The 24,781-nt window shown below is 34.2% G+C and overlaps 1 protein-coding gene across 12 annotated transcripts in view; it reads left to right on the top strand.

Moving 5' to 3' along the window:
- DPP10 (dipeptidyl peptidase like 10) overlaps window positions 1-24,781 on the top strand; it is a 1,402,014-nt gene that overhangs the window by 1,056,721 nt on the left and 320,512 nt on the right. For all 12 annotated transcript variants that reach the window (XM_025405135.1, XM_025405131.1, XM_025405141.1 and 9 more), the window contains one exon: window positions 19,056-19,130. In XM_025405135.1, the coding sequence (XP_025260920.1) occupies window positions 19,056-19,130 (75 nt within the window). The remainder of the gene's footprint in view (window positions 1-19,055; window positions 19,131-24,781) is intronic.

The following is a 24,781-nucleotide window of genomic DNA, read 5'->3' as shown; positions in this document are numbered from 1 at the left end:
TGTGTCAGATAATATTCCAGATTCTGGGGATACAATGGCAAGGCAAGTTTGTCAGACTGACAATAAATAAGTAATTCATTGAAAATACAAGAAAATGTTAGCTAGTAAATTTAAATCCTTGTTGAAAAATAACATAGGGTGAGGTCTAGAGAATGATTAGGTGCTTAGGAAAGACTCGCTATGGAGGTAACATTTCAAGGTCAAGTCGAAGAGTTGTGTAGGTTCCAAGGCCAGTAATTACAAAGAACATAGGATTCAAACTATATAGATCTATTCCAAGAACAGAAAATATATAAGTGGTGGACATGGGTGGAGAATGGTACAAGATGAACTCAATAAGATAACTAGGGGAAAGATTTATGTTGAGTTTTGTAGGTCAAGGTTTTATTTTATGAGCAATAGGTACACTTTGAAGAAAGAAGGTGACAATGTCTGAGTCATATCTTAAAAGTACACTCTGCCAATTATATGGAGAGCACTTTCTAGGGATACTAAAGTAGAAATGGAGAGACCATTCTAAAGGCTATTGCAGTGATACAAATAAGACAAGATGCAGGGCTTGAACTATGTACAAGGATGCTAATGGAGAAGGTAAAAGGTGGGTGGAGGATTTGCTTGGAGATAAAATGGGCAGGGCTTTGTTGGTTAATTACCTTCAACCTGTTGGAAATAGAGGAATCAACATCATCTCCTAGGTTTTAAATGTCATTAAATGGTAATTCTATTTTGAATATTTTGCCATAATTTTTGACAATAGAATCTATTTCGTGGTTAGTTCTTATATGTACATGTTTATGCATGTTTTCTATGTATAACAGTGTAACAGAGGAATTTTTAGAAGCCTGGCTGAAAAAAAATCTTGAAATAAAATTAGCAAATTTATAATACATAGAACATAGACATGCAATCCATTATCTCTTGGGGCTTAAAATATATTATATTGCCTATGATTATTTGATTGAATTACTCCATTATATTTTATATGCTCTTTCTGTCCCAACCACAACTACAGCTGAAGATACAATAGAAAGAAAATAGGAGAGCTTCTGCCATAAGGATCTCATTATGTATTAAGGGATATATGCACTAATCAAATAATTAGACACATAAATATTTACAATTTATGATATAGAATAACTGTGAAGTTTAGGAATATAAGAATGAAAGTTAAATATTGCTTTTACTTTTATTGCTTAATATCCATGTCAAAATTTATAATGCATTAGCCATATCTGTTTCAAAGAAGTCACAGAAAGCTTCCCTAAAGAAATGAAGATGAGCCGGGCTCAATGGTTCACGCCTGTAATCCCAGCACTTTGGGAGGCTGAGGTGGGCGGATCATAAGGTCAAGAGATCGAGGCCATCCTGGCCAACATGCTGAAACCCCATCTCTACTAAAAATACAAAATTAGCTGGGCATGGTGGCATATGCCTGTAGTCCCAGCTACTCAGGAAGCTGAAGCAGGAGAATTGCTTGAACCCGGAAGGTGGAGGTTGTAGTGAGCTGAGATCACGCCACTGCACTCCAGGCTGGCGACAGAGCGAGACTTCACCTCTAAATAAATAAATAATAAATAAATAACTAATAAGAAATGAAGATGACTGCAGATAAGTTGACTAAGCAAGAATATGGTTTGAGCATAGTGGGACAGGCATGAAGCATGGAGTATTAGAAACAAAGAATACCATGGTAGTGGGAGAAGCACAAGGAAGGGGCAAACAGGTTGGAGAAATAAGTAGTGGCCACATCATGCGGGTCATGGTGCTGAATTTTGAAAAATGATCAGATTTGCTTTTGGAAACAAATATATTCCTGTTGAAATGAGAGAGTAAGTTAAAATTGAAAGTTGTGGCTCAAGAGAGGATAAATAAAGACACTATTGGATGGCCTAGGCTTGAGATTATAAGCAAATGGACTTAGGCAGTGGCAGCAGAGAAGTGAAAGATTTGAACGATAATAATAAGTAAAAATAAAAAGAAAGTAACAGAATAAGAATATTGTGGTTGGGGATGGGGGTTAGAATGATGTATCAGGGATAATTCTTGAGATTTTGGTTGTATGACTTAATTGAAAGGGGAGTTAATCACTGAGATGGGGAATTCTGTGTGAGAACCAGGTTTGAGCATATAGTTAGATGAAAATGTCTGTTAAACAGCATTTAGTAACCTAAATGGGGAAATCTATCAAACAATATTTAGGGTGTCACATTTCTTAATTCAAATGTAAAAAATAAACCTTTAAATTAAAAATAGTCTCCACTTCTAGGTGGAGGTTGCAGTGAGCTGAGATTGCGCCACTGCACTCCAGCCTGGGCGACACAGCAAGAATCCGCCTCAAAAAAAAAAAAAAAAAAAAAAGTCTCCACTTCTTAAAAAGAAGGAGCAGAGTTGTGGATCAGATGGTAATTCTGTATTAGCAGTTTGAAGAACTTCTAAGGTGGTTGCATGGATTTGCCTTCCCAGCAATGGTATAAGAGGGGCCTGATTTCTTCACATCTCTGCAAACCAAGTTCTTACCTATTTGATTTTAACCATTTTAGTGGGTGTGAAGTAATATCTCGCCATGGCATTTATTTGTATTCCCTTAATTTGTTGATGATATTGAGGATCTTTTCATGTGCTTCTTGATCATTTCTATATCTCTGTTAGAGAAATCTCTGTTCAAATTCTTTGCCCACTTTTTATTGAGCTCTTTTCTTTTCAATTGCTCAATTGTAAGATTGTTTTCATATATTAAAAATCAAGTTCCTTGTCAGATACATACGTTTGAAATGCTTTCTTCCAGGTATGTTGTCTTTCACTTTCTGGTTGGTGTCTTTTGATGCACCAGATTTAAATGTTGATAAAGTCAAATCTATTTTTTCTTTAGTTTTCTATACATTGTTAATTTAGACTAACTTCTTTTTGTGTGTTTGAGAACATAATAGATTTTAATTCCTATGTTTCGTTCCATTATACATTTTGAGTGGATTTTTTCATATGATGTGAAGAAGGAGGTCCACATTTATTCTTTTACATGTGGACATACGGTTATCCATGTAACATTTTTGAAAAGATTTTTTTTTTTCTGTTGAATAATTTTGGCACCCTTCTCAAATGTCAGTTGACCGCAAATATATGGTTTTGTCTCAGGACTCTCTATTCTATTATTCCATATGTTTATCCGTAGGTCAGAAGTTCAGTCCTGACTACTGTAGCTATGTGGTGAGACTTGTAACCAAGATGTGTGAGCGCTTGTACTTTCGTCTTCTTTTTCAAAATTGGATTTCTGTATCCCTTTCATTTCCATATAAATTTTAAGATTAACTTGTAAAATGTGCAAACAAAGTCAAAGGAAGCTAAGACTTTTGATGGTGATTATATTGCTTATGTAGATCAGTTTGGAAAATATTGCTATCCTAACAAGGTTCTGATCTATAGACATACAATGTCTTTTAATTTATTTAGATTTTTAAAAATTGCTTAAAAGGATGTGTTATATTTTTCCATCTAAAAATCTTATACTTTTATTGTTAAATTTGTTCCTAGGTATTTTATTGCTTTTGTGGCCATTACAAATGGAATTGCTTCCTCCATTTCATCTTTACATTGTTTGCAGCTGGTGTATAGACATGTAATGATTTTTGTGTGTTGATCGCTTATCCTGCCACATTGCTGAATTTGTTTAATAGTCCAGGCTGTTTATACTCGTAAGGAGTTATCAGTCTGTAGCTTTTTCCTTTTTTCTAATTATGTCTTTGTCTGGTTTTGATATCAAGATAATATTAGCCTTGTAGAATAAGTAGCAAATTGTTTCCTCCTTTTATTTTTGGGAAAAGTTTGTGAAGGATTTTTTTTTTTTTTTTTTTTTTTTAAATGTTTCATGGAACTCACCAATGATACCATTATGGCCTAGGCTTCTTTTTCACAGGAAGTTTTAAATTTATTTCATCAATCCTTTTACATGTTATAAGCCTATTCCAAATACATATTTCTTCTGAAATGTATGTGTTTCTAAAACCATCTTGTTTTGATCTAAATAACTGAATTTGTTGATAAACAATTTTATAATATTCTGTTATATGTTCACTTCTGTAAGGTTGGTACTGATGCCTCTTCTTTCATGCCTGATTTTAGTAATTTGAATCTTTTTATTTTTTGTTATCCATCTATCTAGAGGCTTGCCAATTTTATTTTTCTTTTCCAGGAACAAACTCTTAGCCTTATTCATTTTCTCCATTTCTTTTTTTTTATTTTTAGCCCAGATGTAACTTATTTCCACCTAAGCTTTACTATTTCCTTCCTTCTGCTTGCTTGTGTTTAGTTTTCTTGTTTTTTTCCTAACTTCTTTAGGTAGAAATTTAAGCTACTAATTTGAGATATTTATTTTCTTCTTCCCCTTTTTTCTTCTTTCTTCTTCTTCTCTTCTCCTTCTTATTCTTCTTTTATTATTTTTTTTTTTCAGGGTCTCACTCTGTCACCCAGTCTGGAGTGTAGTGGCATAATCATACCTACTGCAGCCTCAACATCCCAGGCTCAAGTGATCCTCCCATCTCAGCCTCCTGAGTATCTGGGACTATAGATATGTGCCACCATGCCCAGCTAATTTTTTTTAAAAAAAATTTTGTCAGACTGTGGTCTCACTGTTTCCTAGGCTGATCTTGACCTTCTGGGCTCAAGTGATCCTCTGTCTTGGCCTCCCAAACTGTTGGGATTACAGATGTGAGTCACCACATAAGACTTCCTCCCTCCCTTCCTCCCTCCCCTCTTTCCTTCCTTCCTTCCTGCGTGCCTTTCTTTTCTTCTCTTGTCTTTTTCTTTCTTTTCTTTTGACAAAGTCTCACTCTGTTGCCCAGGCTGGAGTGCAGTGGTGTGATCATGGCTCACTGTAGTCCCAATCTCCCAGGCTTAAGCAATCCTCCCACCTCAGCCTCCTGAGAAGCTGGGACTACAGGCATGAGCCACCACATCTGACTACATGTTTAATTTTTTGTTAGATGGTGTCTCACTATGTTGCCCAGACTGGTTGTAAATGACTCACCCCAAGCAATCCTCCCACCTAGGCCTCCCAAAGGGAGGATTATAGACGTGAGCCACCATATATGGCCTGGGATTACAGATATGAGCTACCACACTCTGCCCTTGTCTTTTTTTTTTCATTCTTTCATTTCTTTTCTTCTTTATTTTTTTCCTCTTTACTTTCTTTCTCTCTCTTTTGTTCCTAATGTAGATTTTTATAGCTAGTAATTTCCCTGTAAGCTCTTCTTTAGCTATATATCATAAATTTTGGTATTTTTCATTCTTCTCAAATCATTTTATTATTTCCCTTGTTATTTATTTCTTGATTCATTGGTTATTTAGGTAACTGTTGTTTAGTATCTATATATTTGTGAATTTCACAAATTGCCTTCCATTATTGATTTTTAATATAATTTCATTTTGGTCAAATAACATACTTTTATAATTTCAATACTTTTCTATTCATTGAAACTTGCTTTATGGCCTAACATATGATCTCACCTAGAAAATATTTCATGTGGACCTCATAAGTTTGTATGTATTGTCTGCTAGCATTTTCTGTCTGTAAGATCTTTTTGCTTTATGATGTTGTTTGTCTTCTATTTTATTATTGATGTTCTGCCTACTGGTTCTATCCATTGCTGAAATCAAGCTGTTTAAGTCTCCAACTATTTATTATTAAATTGTTTATTTTCCCTTTCAATTCTTTTTTTATAAAAATAAATTTTTGTTTCATATATTTGTGAGCTCTGTTATTTGCATACATATTTACAATTGTTTGGTTTTCCTGATAGAATGGCCCTTTTATTATTACATAATTTATATCTTTGTCTCTAGTAAGAGTTTTTGCCTTATAGTGTATTTTGTTTGATGTTAGTGAAACCATTCTATCCTTCTTTTGTTTACCACTTTCATGGTATACCTGTCTCACCTTTTCATTTTAAACTTACTAGTGTTTGAATTTAGAATATATCCTTTGTATACAGCATATAATTAGATTATTTTAAAAAATTATCCTGTCAACCTCTACATTTTGATTCATGTGTTTATTTTCATTAAATGCAATTATTAATAAGGTAGAACTGATATTAGCCACTTATTTAATAATATTTGTTTTCTACAGATCATATGTCATTTTTATTTCTCTATTCTTGGATTTCTCACTCCTTTTTTGTTAGATATTTTCTGCTGTACCTTTTATGTTTGTTATTGTTCCTTTTTACTGTATTTTTTGTTATTTAGCCATTGCCTTGTAACTTACAACTAGCATCTTAATTTAGAATAATGTTGTTCAGATAAAATACTAATTTAATTTCAATGGTATACAAAAATTACTCCCACTTCATTTCATGTTTTTCACCCCTTCGTACTATAATTGTCATACGAGTTCTATCTTTATATGTTATAACCCAATCAATGCACTTTTATAATTATTATTTTTATGCAGGTATGTTCTAAAACAAGTACGATAAGAAAGGAGTTACAAGCAAATATGTTTATGCTGTCTTTCATAATAACTGTGTGGACACTTTTACTAGGTCATTTTATTTCTTCGTGTAGTTTCAAGTTACTATTTATTGTCATTTCATTTCAGCCTGAAGGACTTTTTCCTTTAGTGTTTTCTTAGAGCAGGGCTAATAGTAACAAATTCTCTCAGGTTTTGTTTATTTAGAAATGACAATTTCTCCTTCCTTTATGAGAGAAATTTTAGCTAAATATAGAATTCTTTGTTGACAAGCTTTTTCTTTTAATGCTTTGAAGATGTCAACCTAAATCTCTTCTGGCCTCTGTGGTTTCTTGGGAGAAGTCAGCTGTTATCATAATTGAGGGTTCCTTGTATGTGATGTTATAATTTTAGTGCTGTTTTCATTAATTTCTCTTTGTCTAAGTTTTGTCAACTTGACTATGATGTATCTATGTGAGGATCTTTTTGAGTAGAATTTTTTGAGTAGAAACTTGGAATTTTTTGAACTTCTTGAGTGTATATATTATGTTTTATCAAATTGAGACGTTTAGAGTCATTATTTTTTAAAATTTGTTTCTACTTATTTTTCCTTTTCTTCTCTGTAGTCTTTATGGTTTTCCATCTTTTTAAATATTGGATATGTCTCACTCTATACATTATTTATATGTGTCTCCTAAAATAGTGCCTTTAAATTGTAATTTTAATAAAATATGGTCTAACAATCTAAGTATTACTCTCAGTGTCTTCCAGTGATGTCTTTAGAAAGTAGATAATGAAAATACATATTGTAAAATATAAATATTGACACTATCTGATATGAGAGTCATTAGATAACATGTGGCTACTTACATTTATTTTTTAATTAATTAAAATCATATAAAATTTAAAATTCCATCTTTCAGTCACACTAGCCACATTACAAGTTTTCAATAGCTAAATGAAATCAACAGCTACTACACTGGACAGCATAGAGATAAAACATTTTCATCATCACAAAAATTTCTGTTAGACAGAACTGTCACAGATGTACATATAATAAAATATTCCCCCTTCATCACTCAGTACCCATTTTTGAATGCAGCCATGTAAATATTTGTATCGTCAGAAATCTTCTACAGAAATATGTTTGTCTATATCTTCATGGATCTATACATAAACAATATAGTATTCTATAATATACACATTTATATGTGTATATGTAAGTGTGTATGTCTACAGTATATTTAATTTCAACAGTACATATGGTCTACACTTTTATCCACTTAGTAATGTATCTTGAAGAGCTTTTTATATGAACACTTTTAAAACAAAAAAAGTAATAGCACCATAAAATGTTCTTGTATGATGTATTACCACTTGCTTAAATATTTTTCTATTACATTACTGCTCCAAAACAAAGAAACCAACAGCAAAGCAGGCATATTTCAAATATATATGTAGGCTAGATATATTCCAGTGTATTGGTGAGTCAAAGAAAGTTTATATTGCAATTTATTAGATAGTATCAAATTTCATTAATCAAACCCACCAATAGTGTATGATACTGTCTGTTAATCCACTCTTCCTGTTGTTGGGTATTGTTGAAGCTTTTAATTGTTTTCGATTTGGCTGATGAAAGATAGAATTTAATCCTCATGTTGATTCACAATTACTTAATTATGAGAGAGGTTGAGAATCATCCTTTTATATGTGCACTGGCCATTGTTGTTTTCTGGTGTTTGAATTCCTGTGCATAAGCCTTTCATATTGGGACTTTGCAAATGGAACTCATAGCAGGAACATTAAAACAAATTGTACTTAGTTTTAATCTAACTGGAATGATTCTTTCATTAATATCTGTAAAGTCCATTGAAAGGATGTTCTGTGTTTCACATCTCTTAATAAACCTTTATCTGTTTTCAACTGGCCTGAAAGAAGAAATGAATGACTGTAAAGGAAGAGAGAACAATGGGAGGGGTTGTGAGTAAATGTCTATAATTAACTCATTCAGTTATAAACACCTGTTTAATAAAAATTGGAGGAATCATCTACCCCATAAGAGTTGGAAATCTTACCCCTAAATTTTCCTTCAGTTTTTAAAATGAAATAAAATTAATAAATAAAACGAAAAATAAACACGCACACTGAACACCTTCTTCCAGCCTTAGGCTTAATTCAGCCTCTATTTGGACATCTAAAAACATGCAGAAAACTGATTTATCTTAGCATTCTACACACTTCACCAAACAAACAAACAAACAAACACCACGAAGCTATTAGTGAACATTTCTGAGAAAGTGGACAAGAAAAGGCTTTTGGATTTGGGCCATAAAAACGCAAGTTTAGTACATGACAACTCAACTAGTGAATGTCTGCCTCAGCTCCTAAGCACAGTTGAGGAGCTCAGCAATGTTTGCAGCTGTACTTGGGAGACAATAAAAGAGAACTCTGTTCTTCAGAGCTTGAGATTTGGCTCAAGACATTGAATCTGGAGGCAGCTCTTGATTGTTTCTTATTGTCATTGTCACTAAATTTTGCTCGATTTTATAGGCCTTCTTTCTTTCCCCAACTAAGCAGAAAGCACCACCAGGGATGTAAATCTAAAATTATTCTTTTCCTTTATTATTGTCATTTGCTTTGGCACGGAAGGGTCGTTTATGGTATGTCTGCTTATCAAAAGGATACTGAGAAATGAGCAGGAACCAGCAAATCAATCTATTATTAGGAGTCCTGAACATGAGATGTAATGCTACACCCGTTAATATATTTAAGAAATACTGATATTCTAAGCCGAAAACCCGAGCCTTGTTATTCTTTTTTTTTTAAAGTGAATTGCACATTCAGAATCTTCTTAATTGTCATTTCCTTATATTTTTTGTTGCTTGCATCCTATATCTATTATAATTTCATGTTAAAATTAGAGGACCGAGATATTTTAGCATATCAATATGCTAAGTTCTAAATTATAAAGACATAATGGAAACTATTAGTTAACTTAGAAAATGTTAATGTAATTAATATGTAAAAACTCTTTCAAATCAATTGAAAAGGAACAGAAAATATAAATGGACTTTCTATCAAAAAATTGTTGATAAAAAAGAAAAGCTGCTTAACATAATTCACAAACAGGAGTATTTATCAACAAGAAGATAGTATTTTTCACATATCCTATTGGCAAAGCTTAACCCTGATGTTACCATGTATTGGAAAGACTGTGGAATAACAGAGCCTCTTACTCATTGATAGCGAGAATGTCATTTGTGTTTTTACTTTGGGTATAATTTTGTCATTATTGTGTAAAGTGTAACATTCACATGCCCTGCAACCTAAAAATTCCTTCCTGGTATATACCATAAGGAAGCAATTGCACGTGTATATCAGGAAACAAGAACAGGGAGGTTTATTCAGTCACAGTTGCAAACAACTACTGGTCTCCTCAACTGTGCTTAGGAGCTGTTAATGGATATTTCTGACAAAATGATGTGTATAAAGCATGACTTCCAACCTTGGAGAATTAAAGTGCAAGTAAATGAACACTCAACTTTTAAATTAATTCACTATGTAAATTATTTTTTTACCCTTGGATTTCTGGTTAATGTCTAACTTAGTTTGCTTTGATACGTAGGTATGTTTGCCTATATGATGTATAATTTAATCTTAGTTGGTCTTGAACTTTTGAAAGAGGCATCAGGCAGTCCATGATCTTCTTATACTTCCCTTTATCACTCAGCATTTTGTTACTGATTCATGCATATTTGCATTTAACCTATAGTTCAGTTATTTTTAAAAGATACTCTATTTTTATGTCATTATCATGGTTATATGATGTGCTATTCTCTACATATATTACTATATATCTATTGTTTATCTTATATTTAAATTTAATTGGGAATTAAATTTTTAATTGCTCAATCTATCATGAATGACAATATGTGAAGAGACAAAAGCTGTGATTAATCCAATTCAAGAGAGAAAATGATAAGGATAAAGTAGATATCTGTCTTATCTATTAATTCATATTTGTCTTATCTACTAAATAGATATCTGTCTTATCTACTAGTTCATTTTGTATTGCTGTAAAGGAATATCTGAGGCTGGGTAATTTACATAAAAGATGTTTATTTGGCTCATGGTTCTGCAGACTGTGCAAAAAGCGTGGCCCTAGCATCTGCTTTTCATGAGGGCTTCTAGTTGCTTTATTCATGGTGGAAGGTGAAGAGTAGCCTGCATGTGCAGAGATAACATGGTGAGAAAGGAAGCAAGGAAAAGAGAGAGGAGGTGCCAGGCTCTTTTGAACAACCAGCTCTCATGAGAACTGATAGAATAAGAACTCACAATGATAAAAATGGCACCAAGCCATTCATGAGGAAGCTTCTCCCATAACCTAAACACCCATCATTAGACCCCCACCTCCAACACTGGGGATCAAATTTCAATATGAGGTTTGAAGGAGTCAAACATGGAATCTGTAGCAATATCAAATATGGTATCATTGAGAATATGTAAGAATATATTAAATCTGGCACAATTAAATATCTTTTTTATTTGCTAGCCTATGTTTTCTTCTATTTTTTGGAATTATTAATTATAATGCTAAATTAAGGATGTTATATAAACCTTAAATGAGCCTTTAAACCATCAGCTGTCAGGATGATTTAGTCTTTGAATCACTATTATTTTTCTATTTCTATCTCATAAAAAGAAGTAATTCAGCCATGGTAAAAAAAAAAAAAAAAAAAAAAAAAAAGGTTTTTTACTTAATGTTGGACATTATAGTTTCCCTTTTTTTATAAATATGGGAATTACAAAGCTTTTGGTAACCATTTTTTTCTTACACTAGAAATAAAATCATACCACTAATTGAAATACAATGTGCGCATTATGTTTTAAAATAACAACTATATTATTTTTGTTCATAAAATTATACTCTGTAAAATGTACCTGATGGGATATCATAAGAAGAATGAATTTAAGTAACTGTATTGGACAGCTCCAGTCTACCCATCTTATTTTATAAGTATTATATTACACACATTGTATAAGGCCACGGCGAGGAAAACTCATCCGGAAATTCTAATGTCAAACTTTTTAGGACTTCCGTAGCTTTTATATGTTGTATTCTTTCATGCAGCTGTGCTTGAAGGTAACAGCAACATTTAAGAAAAAAATACTTAATATATGATGATTATAAAGCACTAAGACAATTGGAAGAATCATTACACCAGCACAAACTGAACTTCACATAAATAATTTGCATAAATATGTAAGTTACAATATTCCTTTTTTTCTTTCATCAGCCCATAGCTTTTCCAATTTATTGAAGTGTTGGGTGGAGAAATATCAACATTACTCTCAGAGTCACCTTTTCTACCCTATTGTTTTAAGTTATTAATCGATTTCAGTAAGCATTAATTTCCACTTTCTGTGGAAAATAAAAATTGCTTTTTCAATGTTTTAGTGTGTGGCCTATGATATAAATGAATAGAATATTATTTTGGCTGTTTACATTTATTGAGCAATAAAAATATATGTGCATCAGTCTATATGGATTAGTAGGTATTGATTCAATAGTTATAAAAATTACCTGGTTGTATCATGGCATTTTCTGCTTTGGGTTGTTTTATTAAATACTCCAGTATCACAAAATGCATGTTAACAAGAAAAAATATATATAGAGAGAGCATCTATTATGTTTAAAAAATATAGATATTGCCGATGTCAGGAAAGATATACAATTTAAGCACGATCATAATTAATTGGTCGGCTAAGAAAAGAGAACATGAAGAAATACACAGTAAAAAAAAAATTGATTTTAAAATTTCCTGCATATGTACCCAGTTCTAGCTACAGTGAACAATCAAGACTTTGTTTACAGCTAAATGATAAAAACTTATTTGCTTCTTCTCTGTTCTTGAAGCCAGACAGTGAAAGAGAACCTGTCTTTTGCATTATTCTAGGGACTGCTGCCTCCTTTTCCAGCTTCTCTTGATTTCCCTTTTCTTCTTTTCAACCAGATAGTAACCTTTCTCCCTCTTCTCCTCCATTTATGGTCCACTGGCTTTCTAAAATCCTTCCTCATGCTTACACCGGGGAATCTGGTCATTAATAGATGCACTATGAAGGAAGCATTTTCATAATATATACTTAATTTACATGTTTCAAAATTAATATTTTTCTGAAATGATAGATGGCTTTTCTAAATATTTTTGTCAGGTATCAATAAACTAATAATGAGATTGAGTAGTGAGGGAAGTTATACCCTAAATAAATTAAACATAAAGGATGGCCGGGCATGGTGGCTCATGCCTATAATCCCAGCACTTTGGGAGGCCAAGGCAGGCAGATCATGAGGTCAGGAGTTTGAGACCAGTCTGGCCAACATAGTGAAACCCCGTCTCTACTAAAAATACAAAAAATTAGCCAGGCGTGGTGGTGGGCACCTGTAGTCCCAGCTACTCGGGAGGCTGAGGCAGGAGAATTGCGTGAACCCGGGAGGTGGAGGTTGCAGTGAGCCAAGAGAGCGCCATTGCACTCCAGCCCGGGTGACAATGCAAGACATTTTATAGTGCTATGTCAAATGACAAAACAAAACAAATGAAACATAAAGGATATGTGTGTGTATGTTCAGGGAGTTTGATGGGCTGGAGGTTGAGGGAGCAGGGAAAATATCATACGATCCAAGAAGACTTACATTTTTGTCTCCATCATTCACTATCTGTTAAAAATGTACCCATCTGCAATTTCAGAATTTTTCAGCCAAAGCTCCTGGAGCATGATTTTCTTTTATTATTTTGTAAATAGAGATGTCTTTAGATGTTTTTATTACCAGCTTATTCCAAGATCTGGAACAATACACATCCCTACTGTACAGTTCCTAATGTTCTGCCATTTCTCAATGTTAAGGCAACCAAGTCCTTCATAGCAACTTGTGTTAATTTTAACTGCATCTCTCATTCTCCCTTTGCTTAGTCCTTTCTCAGCCTCAAGTCATACAAATGAATATTTTATATTTTCTGGCACTTCTGACATTTAAGTTTGTGTTTAATGATTTCTTGCTATGATCTTTAATATCTGACATCTTGGAATACCATCATTATCTCATTTCTACCTCTAGTTATAATGTTTCTGACAAAAGTGAATCATTGTAATGGAGCCTCTTAATAGGGACATTACTGTGGCAATAAAAGATGTAAATTGCAGTTCCAAACAACCTAGAAGTGCAATCACGAAACAGTGATCAATTGTTAGATGAACGGCACATGTAATTATATACATGTGAGGTCAGATGAATCACTTGAGCTAAGAAGGACAGGAAAAGTTTAAAGGAGGAGAAATAGAATGATGCTTCAGAGAAGCACAATTTGAATAAAGAAAAGGGAAAGGTGAAGGTGATATAGCAAATAGAGGAAGTTGAACAAAGGTACAAGAAAAAGAAAACATGCACATTTAAAGAATACAAGCAATGGTACCCAGTGCTCTTAACTGCATGATTACTGGCCCACCCCGGTAGACCATGTCATTTGGGGAACTTGTTCCTTTTCTTTAGAGGGGATGGGTTTACATTGAAAATAAACTTTCATCTAGTACTCTGTATAAATGATTAAAGATGAGACTTTCTGGCATCTCTCTTAAACTGCAGGCTTTTTATCCACAAATCCTGCACATTTCCTATTGGCTATCCTTCAGGAGCTATAACAATAATGCATATAAAATTTGAATGTCTAAAACTTTCCTCAAAATATGCCTGTTTTTCTTTATTTTCCCCAGTGAGAATGTTACAAAAGCAACATTCACCCAATGATAAAAACTTGAAAACCTGGAGTTATTCTGTATACTTTCTTCTTTCTCCATCTTAAAATCTAATCCTTATGTATTTTTTTTTTTTTTGTACTTTATTCACAACCTCCCCTGTACATGTCCCTTTCACTCTTTGCCTCTGCTTCTTCCTTAACTTCTTAACATTGCTTTCTTGGATTGTCATGAGCCTCTTACCAGCTGTCACGAACTCAAGATGTCATCAAATCTAACTAGTTTTTCACCCAGTTGCCAAGGTAGTAATTCTAAATTCAAACCTGATTTTGCTTCTTTCTTGGCTTTCAGTTTTACCACTTATGAAAACAGTAATAAGCACTGGCATATTCATGTTGGCGTAATGCGTACTTCATACATAATAGCAGTAATCTATGGAATCATCCCTCATCTTCCCAGGAATTGTTTTTAAGCTACTTGTGCATTTTTTGAAGGTTATTCTCATATTGTCGGTTGTAACTGCATTTAACTCAAAAACACTAGAAGATAAGGTTTTCTCTTACGTTACCACCAAATAGATGAAAAGAATATAATTCTGCTTTTTAAACCTCATAGCATTGTCTTCTTTCTCCTCACCCATCCTTATGGCAATTATTACTTTACCAAAAATTGGCAAGCTTGTAGGCTCCAGAAAGAATCTGGACCCCAAGTATATTTAAGATTGAATCATAATTTTAAAATTATAAGATTGTAAATTAAATTTTGCTTTCTAACTTTTTTTGAAAAAAGTGGAAAACTAGCAACACTGTGTGTATTTTTCTATAGGACGTTGTGTCTGGAGCTGAGGAGCTACTGGGCTCTTTTAAATAGGCAGTCTGACTACTCCATCTCTGTTTGATTCTTACGCAGATAGCTTCATTCTTACTCTGCATACCTAGTGGTTTAAAGCATCCATGTTTTGTACCCTGGCTCTACCACTGACTAAAGAGGTTCTTGACACTTGTCTTATCCTGAACAATATGGAATGGAAAACATCCTACTGGGTTTGGTTTCCCAACTCTGTGGCACCTTCAGTGTCTCCCAGGGGTCTTGTTGTACAATGAATGTTCAATACATAAGATTCACTTGAATGGAATGATACATAAAGAGGTACCACAAAATGTTCCCAAGCTGCCTGAAAGCATACATTTGTTTCTCTATTTGATCAAATACCTTGTCTTTCTTGCTTAATTCATCTAGTTAATCACCTGCATATTCACTTTACTCTGTTTATCATACCTTGCTTGCCTTCAACAGAATGTACATAGATGGCAGGATTCATGCATTTTTTAACCCTTTGTACCTACTGATGTTGGATGTCAAAAACTGCACAGGCAGGCACCATTGCTGAGTAATGGCAATGAACACATGTGGAAATTACTTTTGCATCCTTCCATTTCAATGGTAATTAAGTTGTTAAATATGAAAATACTGTAATAGCATTACTGGCAATAATCAACTTCCCCAAACCACAAATTGAAGTCATATTAAGTTGAAATTAAACCCAAACTACTTCATGTCTACAATTAGAATCGGTGTTGACTAAGATGTCTCCTGTGGCTGCTAGAAAGAATTAATCCCCCAAATGCAATAGATGATAACATTAAGGTCATAAACTAAGAGGGATTGACCTCAGATTTCCAACATCTTCTGTCCTGTTGCCTAAACTGCCAAGACGCATTTCTTATTCGTGTATCATCAGTAAGTTTCTCTGCAGCATCAGTGACCTGCCCACAACTCTTTAATTTCAGAGAAGGTTCAGCAGCTTGGGCCCCTGAAAAGATATTTGGAAGGTTTCCCAGTTTGTGTGCTGCATAAGCTTGAGGCAGTAGAGTGATAATTAATAAAGTACCAGACTGGATAATTGTAGGAACTGTAAAAGATACTAAAATGTTGTCACCAGAGGCACAGACGCACCTATGAAAGCGTGAAGTTAATTTGTGTGAAGAACATCACATGAGGGTGGATGAGGACGAGGGAGGTGAGATTTCCTTTAAATTAATTCAGACTTTAGACAGAGAAGCGCTCAAAAACAATAAAACCTACTGCTAGTGAGATAATGCAAGGCTTATGAAAAGAGGCCCTCCTGGATTGTCTTGTTATGCATGCTTCTCTCTGACCTTGGGAAAGGTATAACAACTGCAATATTGTAGGACAAGCATGATGATATTGCCCCACCAGTCTTTACATAACAGCATACCATTTGATACTGTCCCCTTAAACATTTCCTTAAAAGCAATACACCTCCTGATACTATAATGTTGGATACTTTATGTATCTAGTGTCACCCCAAATTCCCCATAGGTTAATTTCTATCAAATTTCAATATACAATAAAGTAATGAGAGAGAGAATGAGGTTGTATCATAGTATTGCCCTGAAGACTATTTAAGATCATTGATAATTGCAAAGGTCCTAGCAATTTGCAGATCACATGATAGATGGCCAATCAATGGTAGCTGCTAATGTTGTTATTTTCATGGTTATTTAAATGAATCTTTTAAAAAATTTAAAAAAAAATTCTTGACGTGAATTATTGCCAATGAACACTGTCATCTTCTTCTAAAATGCCTTATATGTAGATTATATAAGATAGGTGTAAACTCCCATACCTTAGCATTGTCACATGGTGAGGTCTCCCTGAGCATTCCATTCTCTTGCATATCTGGCTCAGGAATTAACAAGCTATGTCATTCCAAAAATGATTCTCTGATACCAATTGAGTGCTCCACAATTCAATTCAATACTGAGACTAATTACTAGGAATCAGCATAGACCCCACAGTTAAGGAGCTCAATTCCGCTGGTCTGTCCTCACCTCAGATGCCAGCTGCCAGTCCCTGGTCCCAACGGTACGGAATTATGTCCAACCTGGCTACAAACATGAGGGTTTTTATTACCCCTTTTCAGGCTGGAGAATGTCTTAGAATAACTCAGAGAGCTCAGACAAGAGTCATTCTTATGAGTAGCAGTTTATTGTAAAGGCTACAAATGAACAGCTAGATGAAGAGATACATGGGGTGATGCCTGAAGGGGTCCCCAGAACAGGAGGCTGTTTGTCTTTGGACTGGGGCACATCACCCTCCCAGTGCATCCGCATGTTTACCAACCAGATGGTTCCCTCAACCCTTATCATTCAGAGTTTCTAAGCAAGGTTTAATTACTTAAGCATGATTTAGTGAATCACTAGCCAGCTGCTGAACTGGGATCTCTGGCTCTTCTCTCTTACCAGATCTTAGAATGGGGCTGAAATTTCTAAATTTGTAATCGCATGATTGATGTGACCAGATGACCAGTTAATCCTGAAACTATAAGCTAACCCTTCCCCTCACAAAGAGTCCTCTGATGTTGCAGTCGCTTTAGCATGAAATCCAATAAAGTGGAAAGAAGTTTGCTATGAATAACAAAAGACATTTCTATCACTCAGGAAATTTCAAGGGTTTTTGGAGCTCTGTGCCAAGAACCAGAGAAAAGGCCAAATATATATTTTATTATACCACCCAAACTTGCCAAATATGGATTAGTCTGAATTTCTTATCCTATTCATTGTGTTTTGGGGTCCCTGTGTCAAATAAACACAAACAAACAAAAACAAAACAAAGAAACTCTGGCTTTACACTTTTCTGGACTCTACAGAGAGCAGTCTTATGGAAACTATAAGGTGTGCATAATTGTTTATGTACATATTTCTCTGCAAATACCATGCAAAGTGTCTATTGTGCTTAAAATTTTATACAATTGTGTTTTTTTGTTTATATTTTGGAGGTTTTTGATACATCAACTTAAGGTGCTTGCCCTCTCTGTAGATATGAATTAGACAAGGGACATTATTAGACATTAGACAATTAGACATTAGGCAAATTCAAGGGAAATCTTTTCTCTACCTTGAATGTATTTGTTTCTTTGCGTAGTTTAAATTCCTTCTGTCCTCAAATTTGTTCAATTATTATAGGCTCAAAATTAGTCAAGTACAGTGTAGTAGTTCTTGTTTGACATCAAATGCCATGTTATGTATTTCTGTTTCACCCTGGGGATTTCCTTTAAAGAGTTTGCCTTTAATGTTAGTGTCTTCTTTAAATATAAACATTCAACCAGTAAGAATACAAAAACACAGAGACAGAAAATTATGACAAGCAGAATGTCAATACTTCTTTTCCTTTTGATTAATCTAGAATGCAAATATAAAAGCATTTTGGTTACTCAGGAATTTCAATAGGCCTTTGAATTTTTAGAATAATAAAAATATTGGCAGGAGGTGGTGGCTCATGCCTGTAATCCCAGCACTTTGGGAGGCCGAGGTGAGCGGATCACGAGGTCAGGAGATCGAGACCATCCTGGCTAACACGGTGAAACCCTGTCTCTACTAAAAAAAAAAAAAAAATACAAAAAATTAGCCAGGTGTGGTGGCGGGCCGCTATAGTCCCAGCTACTGCGGAGGCTGAGGCAGGAGAATGGTGTGAACCCGGGAGGCGGAGCTTTCAGTGAGCCATGATCACACCACTGCACTCCAGCCTGGGAGACAGAGCGAGAATCTGTCTCAAAGTAAATAGTAAAAATAATAATAATAATAACATATTCTTTAAGAGATAACATATAGAAAGATATATTAGCAAACTTTTTCTTGCTGAAATGTCTAAAATGTCCTCTTTAAGTTTTTTATATTCATCCGAATAATCATACAGACATACGTGCAAATATATATATAATACAAAAGAAATGAGAATGACATTTTATAGTGCAATGATAATTGAGTTTTTAAAATATATTTGTACATCCAAGTTCATGTTAAAAAGCTTTTAAATATAACTTTTTATTTTCTTTTTCTAGGTAACCTTCAAAGCATCAAGACATTCAGTTTCACCAGATTTAAAGTATGTCCTGCTGGCATATGATGTCAAACAGGTAAAGGAGTGATCTTCTTTGAGAATACTTTTCTTTGTGATGCATTCGGGTGACAATTCATAATTTTACTCAGCTATAACTCACCTAAGCAAAATCTGGCATATCTAGTAACTACAGGAGGACAGTAATGACTACTTTGCATAAAAGGTGTTTGAAGGTAATGTCCAAAGATCTTTCATATCTATATAGCAAATAATTGGGACAATTTGCCAAGTGCCTGTGCTGATCCAAGTCCATCTCTTGGCAGAAGATAATGTGGCAGAGTTTAGCAAATCCAACAAATGTGGGCTTGTAAAAGTTTCAAGATAAGCCTTACCATATGCTTGAGTGTTTCATGTGTGTACAGATTAGAGACTTTTCTAGTGGCTATGCCTTGAGCTTCAGATGTGTATATTGGGAAGGCACCTGCTGAAAACATTGACTCAGATCATGGTCTAGGGATTCTTTAGTGGTATTTGAATGTCAGCTTGGGGTTGTAGAAAATTTTGCAAATGGGGCAAGCCAAGAAATTAATTCTGAACAAATAAAACGTTCTAACTGAAATTAGTGTTTCCTTATTCCATGTGAGCCCTGAAGCACAATTAGAGCAACATGGAATTTCACAGTTTGAAAGAACTGCTATTTGATGGCTTTAGTCTTTTGGAATATACATGTGCTATATTTTTTAGGTTATATTTTTTGACGTAAGTAATTTATGCTGTAAAAGACAGAGGAATTTTAGTCAAAGGCCTCTTTTCCTAGTGTAGATGTTGGCCTGTTTTCTTATCTTTTGCTTTGAGTTACCTTTATTCATTGGGATTTTGTAAATCATATGTTATAGTAAGAAAAATGTTTGACTTTTATAAACTAAAATATTATACTAAAAATTTCTAACATAACATTATCTAAATAATTTAAGCTTAAAAAGTCTGCTGTATTAAACTGATCATGAACTTTAGAAAAATTAGGTTTCGGGAGCTATTGTAATGAAGACTGGAACTGGCAGTAGGACAAACACATAGATCAATGAAAGAGAAGAGAGAACCCAGAAATAGGCCTTCAAAACTATGCCTAATAGATTCTTGGCAAACGTGCACAAGCAATTTAATGGAGGACAGTCTTTTCAACAACTAGTACCAGAACAATCAGATATACATAGGCAAAAAATAAAACCAAAAGCCCAAAAGAAAAAAAAAGCATCATATTGGCTTAAGCCACACACCTTATACAAACTCAGAATGGATCATGCTTTTAAATGTAAAGCATAGATCTATACAATTTTTAGAAAAAAATCTTTGGGATTTAAGGCTAGGGAAAGATTTCTTAAACTGTATACCAAAAGCATAGTCCATAGCAGGATACACTATTGCTCCATAATAGACCCTGTTTTCAGGCTAAAAATACAAATTACAGTCTAGAAGAAAATATTTGAAATTCACATGTTTGACAAAGGACCAACATTCATATATAAAGAATTCTTCAAACTAAACAGTTAAAAATAGCAACTATAACAAAAACACAACTATTCAATCAGAAAGTGGGCCCAGACATGAAGAGACATTTCACTGAAGATTTACAGATGGTAAATAAGTACATGAAAATATTTTAACATTAGTAGCCAATAGGTAAATGCAAATTGAAACTACAATAGAGTATCACTACAGATCTATCAGAATGGTTAATTTTTGTTTTTAAAGTGACAGCACCAAATGATGGCAAACATGCAGAGAAACTGGATCATTCATACATTGCTGTTAGAATGTACAGTGGTACCGTTGCTTTGGAAGATATTTTGAAAGTTTCTTTAAAACTTAAGCATATACTACTATCCGACCTAGCAATTAAATTTCACTAGACAATTGTTCCAAGGCATTTATCCTAGATAAATAAAAAATAATGTTCACACAAAAACCTGTCTGCAAATATTTGCAGCAGCCTTATTTATAATAGCCAAAAACTGAGACAGCCCAGATGTTCTTCAAAGGGTGAATGGCTAGATGAACTGTGGTCCATTCATCCTATGGAATAAATATTCAGCAATACAGAGGAACAAGCTTTCAATATAGAGAGCAATGTGGATAAATCTTCGGAGTTATGCCAAGTGAAGGGAAAAAAAACAGTCCCAAATATGATTGTTTGTATGATTTCATCTATATAACATTCTCAGATTGACAAAATTAAAGAAATGAAGAAGAGATTAGTAATTTCCAGGAGAAAAGGAGGGAAAAGGGAGCAGCTTTTTTAATTTTATGGGACAACAAGAGGGATCTTTGTGGAGAGAGAAATGTTCTGTATCTTGATTATTTAAATGTCAGTATCCTGGTTGTTTTCTTGACCTGGTTGTTTTCTTGACCAGGATTTCTTGTAGTTTTATAAGATAGTATCAGTGAGGAAAACTGGGTGAAACATACATGTGATCTCTCAGTATTATTTATTACAATGCCATGTGAAAATAATTATGTCAAAATAAAAGATTTTAACTTAAAAAGCTGTAATTTTAAAAACATCCTAAAATAGGCAAAAGTTTTTTGTTGTTGTTGTTTGTTTGTTTGTTTGTTTTGGTCATGGGGAGGACAGAGTTTCACTCTTCTTGCCCAGGCTGTAGTACAATGCATGATCTCGGCTCGTTGCAACCTCCACCTCCTAGGTTCAAGCAATTCTCCTGCCTCAGCCTCCTGAGTAGCTGGGATTACAGGAATGCACCACCACGCCCAGCTAATTTTGTATTTTCAGTAGAGATGAAGTTTCACCATGTTGGTCAGGCTGGTCTTGAACTCCTGACCTCAGGTGATCCACCCGTTTCAGCCTTGCAAGCGTGTGAGCCACCATGCCTGATGGCAAAAGTATTTTTTTTTTAATTCAATTTCAATTTATTTTATTAAGTGTATGGATTATGCAAGATCATTGAACTCTTTTGCCTCAAACAAGTTACTGGAAAGAGGTAAAAAGATTTAAGTATACATTTCCACATTTATAGTTTTATGCAAATCTGATACAGTTTTTAAAGATTAGTGAATGAAAATAGTTAAAAGTAGTAAAAAATGATCAATTATTAAATAAACTAGTGAAATTACTTTGAGAACTTTTGTATTCTTGTCCAAGTCAGTCGATTTCTGTCTAGAAGAACAATTTTTTACTATTTGCTTTCAGGGAAGTTGGTTAACTGTCTATGAAAAGTAAAACTATTAGGTTATGCCACATCATCCCTGATAGCATCACTAATAAAAGTTGCTTTTTCACCTTATTTTTAAATAGTAACTTTTTGTAATTTAGATTTATGTTTTTAAAATGTGGAATAAGGAGCATAAAACCAGGTTAACTTTGAGTATTTGGACAAAAAGAGCACAAGCCTATAAAAATATAATTAATAATATAAACATACTTATGGACCAATCTTCATATTCTTATGGTCTTTTTTTCTCATCAAGGAAAAATAAAGATACTTCATGACAAAATAACTGGAAGTGAAAGAATGCTACCATTTAAATCAATTTTAGAAACTTTATTTTACTATTTTATATCATTTCATTTATTTATTCATTTTATTTGTTTATTATGTCCCAGGTGCAATTGCTGGACTTTATATTATACAGGGCATATTTGTAGGTGTGTTCACATAAATTGAATTATCTCCTTCAAGAAATTTATAACCAGGAAGAGGTGATATGACACAAACATTTATATCCACAACATACAACATCATGTTATGTATCATACATATGGTCATATGAAAGAATAAAGGAAAACTTTTACTCAGGGTAATCATGTTAGAGAAGAACCATATGCTGGACTTTAAAGAGCAGACAGGTAAAAATGAATAGAAAAACATTCCAGGTGGGCAGAAAACATAAAACCTCAAGGAGGCAGCATTAAGTCTTTGAGGGATAGCAGTCAATTCAGACTCACTAGCCAATTGCTTGACAATTCAGAAAGAGAGAGAGAGAAAAAAAAAAAGAAACCTGTAAATCAAATTCAGCTAAAATTATAGAACATTCTATTATATACAGTTTATACTGAAAAAGCATTTTAATATATGTGTCTTGTTGATTTTAAGAGTTCTTTGACCAGGCATGGTGGCTTGCGCCTGTAATCCCAGCACTTTGGGACGCCGAGTGGGTGAATCACAAGGTCAGGAATTCCAGACCAGCCTGGCCAACATGGCGAAACCCTGCCTCTACTAAAAATACAAAAATTAGCCGAGCGTGGTGGCGGGCACCTGTAGTCCCAGCTATTCAGGAGACTGAGGCGGGACAATCTCTTGAACCCAAGAGGCAGAGGTTGCAGTGAGTCGAGAGGGCACCATTGCACTCCAGCCTGGGCAACAGAGCGAGACTCCGTCTCAAAAACAAAACAAAACAAAAAAGAAGAGTTTTTCATATATTCTAAAGAGTAGATTTGTATCAGATATATATTTTGGAAATATTTCCTCCCACTCAGTGAATTTTCTTTTCACTTTCTTGATGATATCCTTTGATTCACAGGTTTTCACAATTTTCGTGAATTCTGATCTTTTCTTTTCTATATTGCATACAATTTTTGTATCATATCTAAAAATCCATTGCCAAAGTCAAAAAAAGTTTTATAGTTTCAGTTCTTTTCTTTAGTTTGTTTGTCCATTTTGAGTTTGTTTTTATATATTTTGTGAGGTAGAGTCCAGATATTTTAAGTCTCATGCTATATACTAAAAAAATTCTTTCTGCTTTTTTTGTTTTTAGATATTGAAAAGCTGGTAGGCAGTGTATGACCTATTATGTTTCCATTTTTATTAACACAGGGCTGGATTTTTTTTTTAAAGTGATTGTTAAATGATTAGATTATATATAGCCTACCTACTAATCAAACACACATACATCACAAAATCAGTATTAATTGTATATTGCTTCTTAATAAATTGCCCCAAACTAGTGACTTTTAAAAAAGAATTTACTGTCTGTCACAGTTCCTGTGGATCCGGAGTTTGGAATCATCTTGGCTGGGTGATTCTGGCTCAAGATCTCTCATGAGGTTGAGCCCAGGTTTCAGCTGAGGCTACGGTAACATGATAGCTTGCCTGAGGCTGGGGCACACACATCCAGATGGGATCACACCCGTGTATGGCAAATTGGTGCTGGCTATTGACACGAAGCCTCCAGTTTCTCCACACTGGCTTCTTTACAGGGCTGTGGGAGTGTCCTCATAATGTAATGCCTGGACTTCCCCAGCGTGGGTAATTCAGAGGATCAGTGCCTTGGATGGCCTATCCTTGAATGTCACCTGTCATTTTCACAGGACCTCTTGGTTACACAATTCAGCTCTGTTTCATTGTTGGAAAAGACTAGTAGGGACTGGGTATCTTTGGGAACCATCATGAAGGCTGGCCAACATAGTCCCCAAATGTTTGTTTTCCCTGCTACGTGCAAAATGCTCTCACTCCCTCCAAGGCCCTACATATTTTCATCCATTACACTGTAGCAGTTCATCAAGCACATCAAGTGAGGGTCCCACAGAGACTCCTCAGGCATGGTTCCTCGTCTATCGCCCCTTGTGTATACTTGTGTATTCATAAATAAAATTTAATATATCAGTATGCATTCATATTCTTATAATTGTATAAATATAAATATATACATATATTGTTGGTATATAGAGGTATAGATATTTCTTTTAATATGTGTTTTAATCCATTTAAGCTA

This window comes from Theropithecus gelada, chromosome 12 (genome assembly GCF_003255815.1).
Source record: "Theropithecus gelada isolate Dixy chromosome 12, Tgel_1.0, whole genome shotgun sequence".
In the NCBI taxonomy this organism is placed as follows: domain Eukaryota; kingdom Metazoa; phylum Chordata; class Mammalia; order Primates; family Cercopithecidae; genus Theropithecus; species Theropithecus gelada.
The sequence above is the reverse complement of the archived record's forward strand: the minus strand, read 5'-3'. Positions and strand labels throughout refer to the sequence as shown.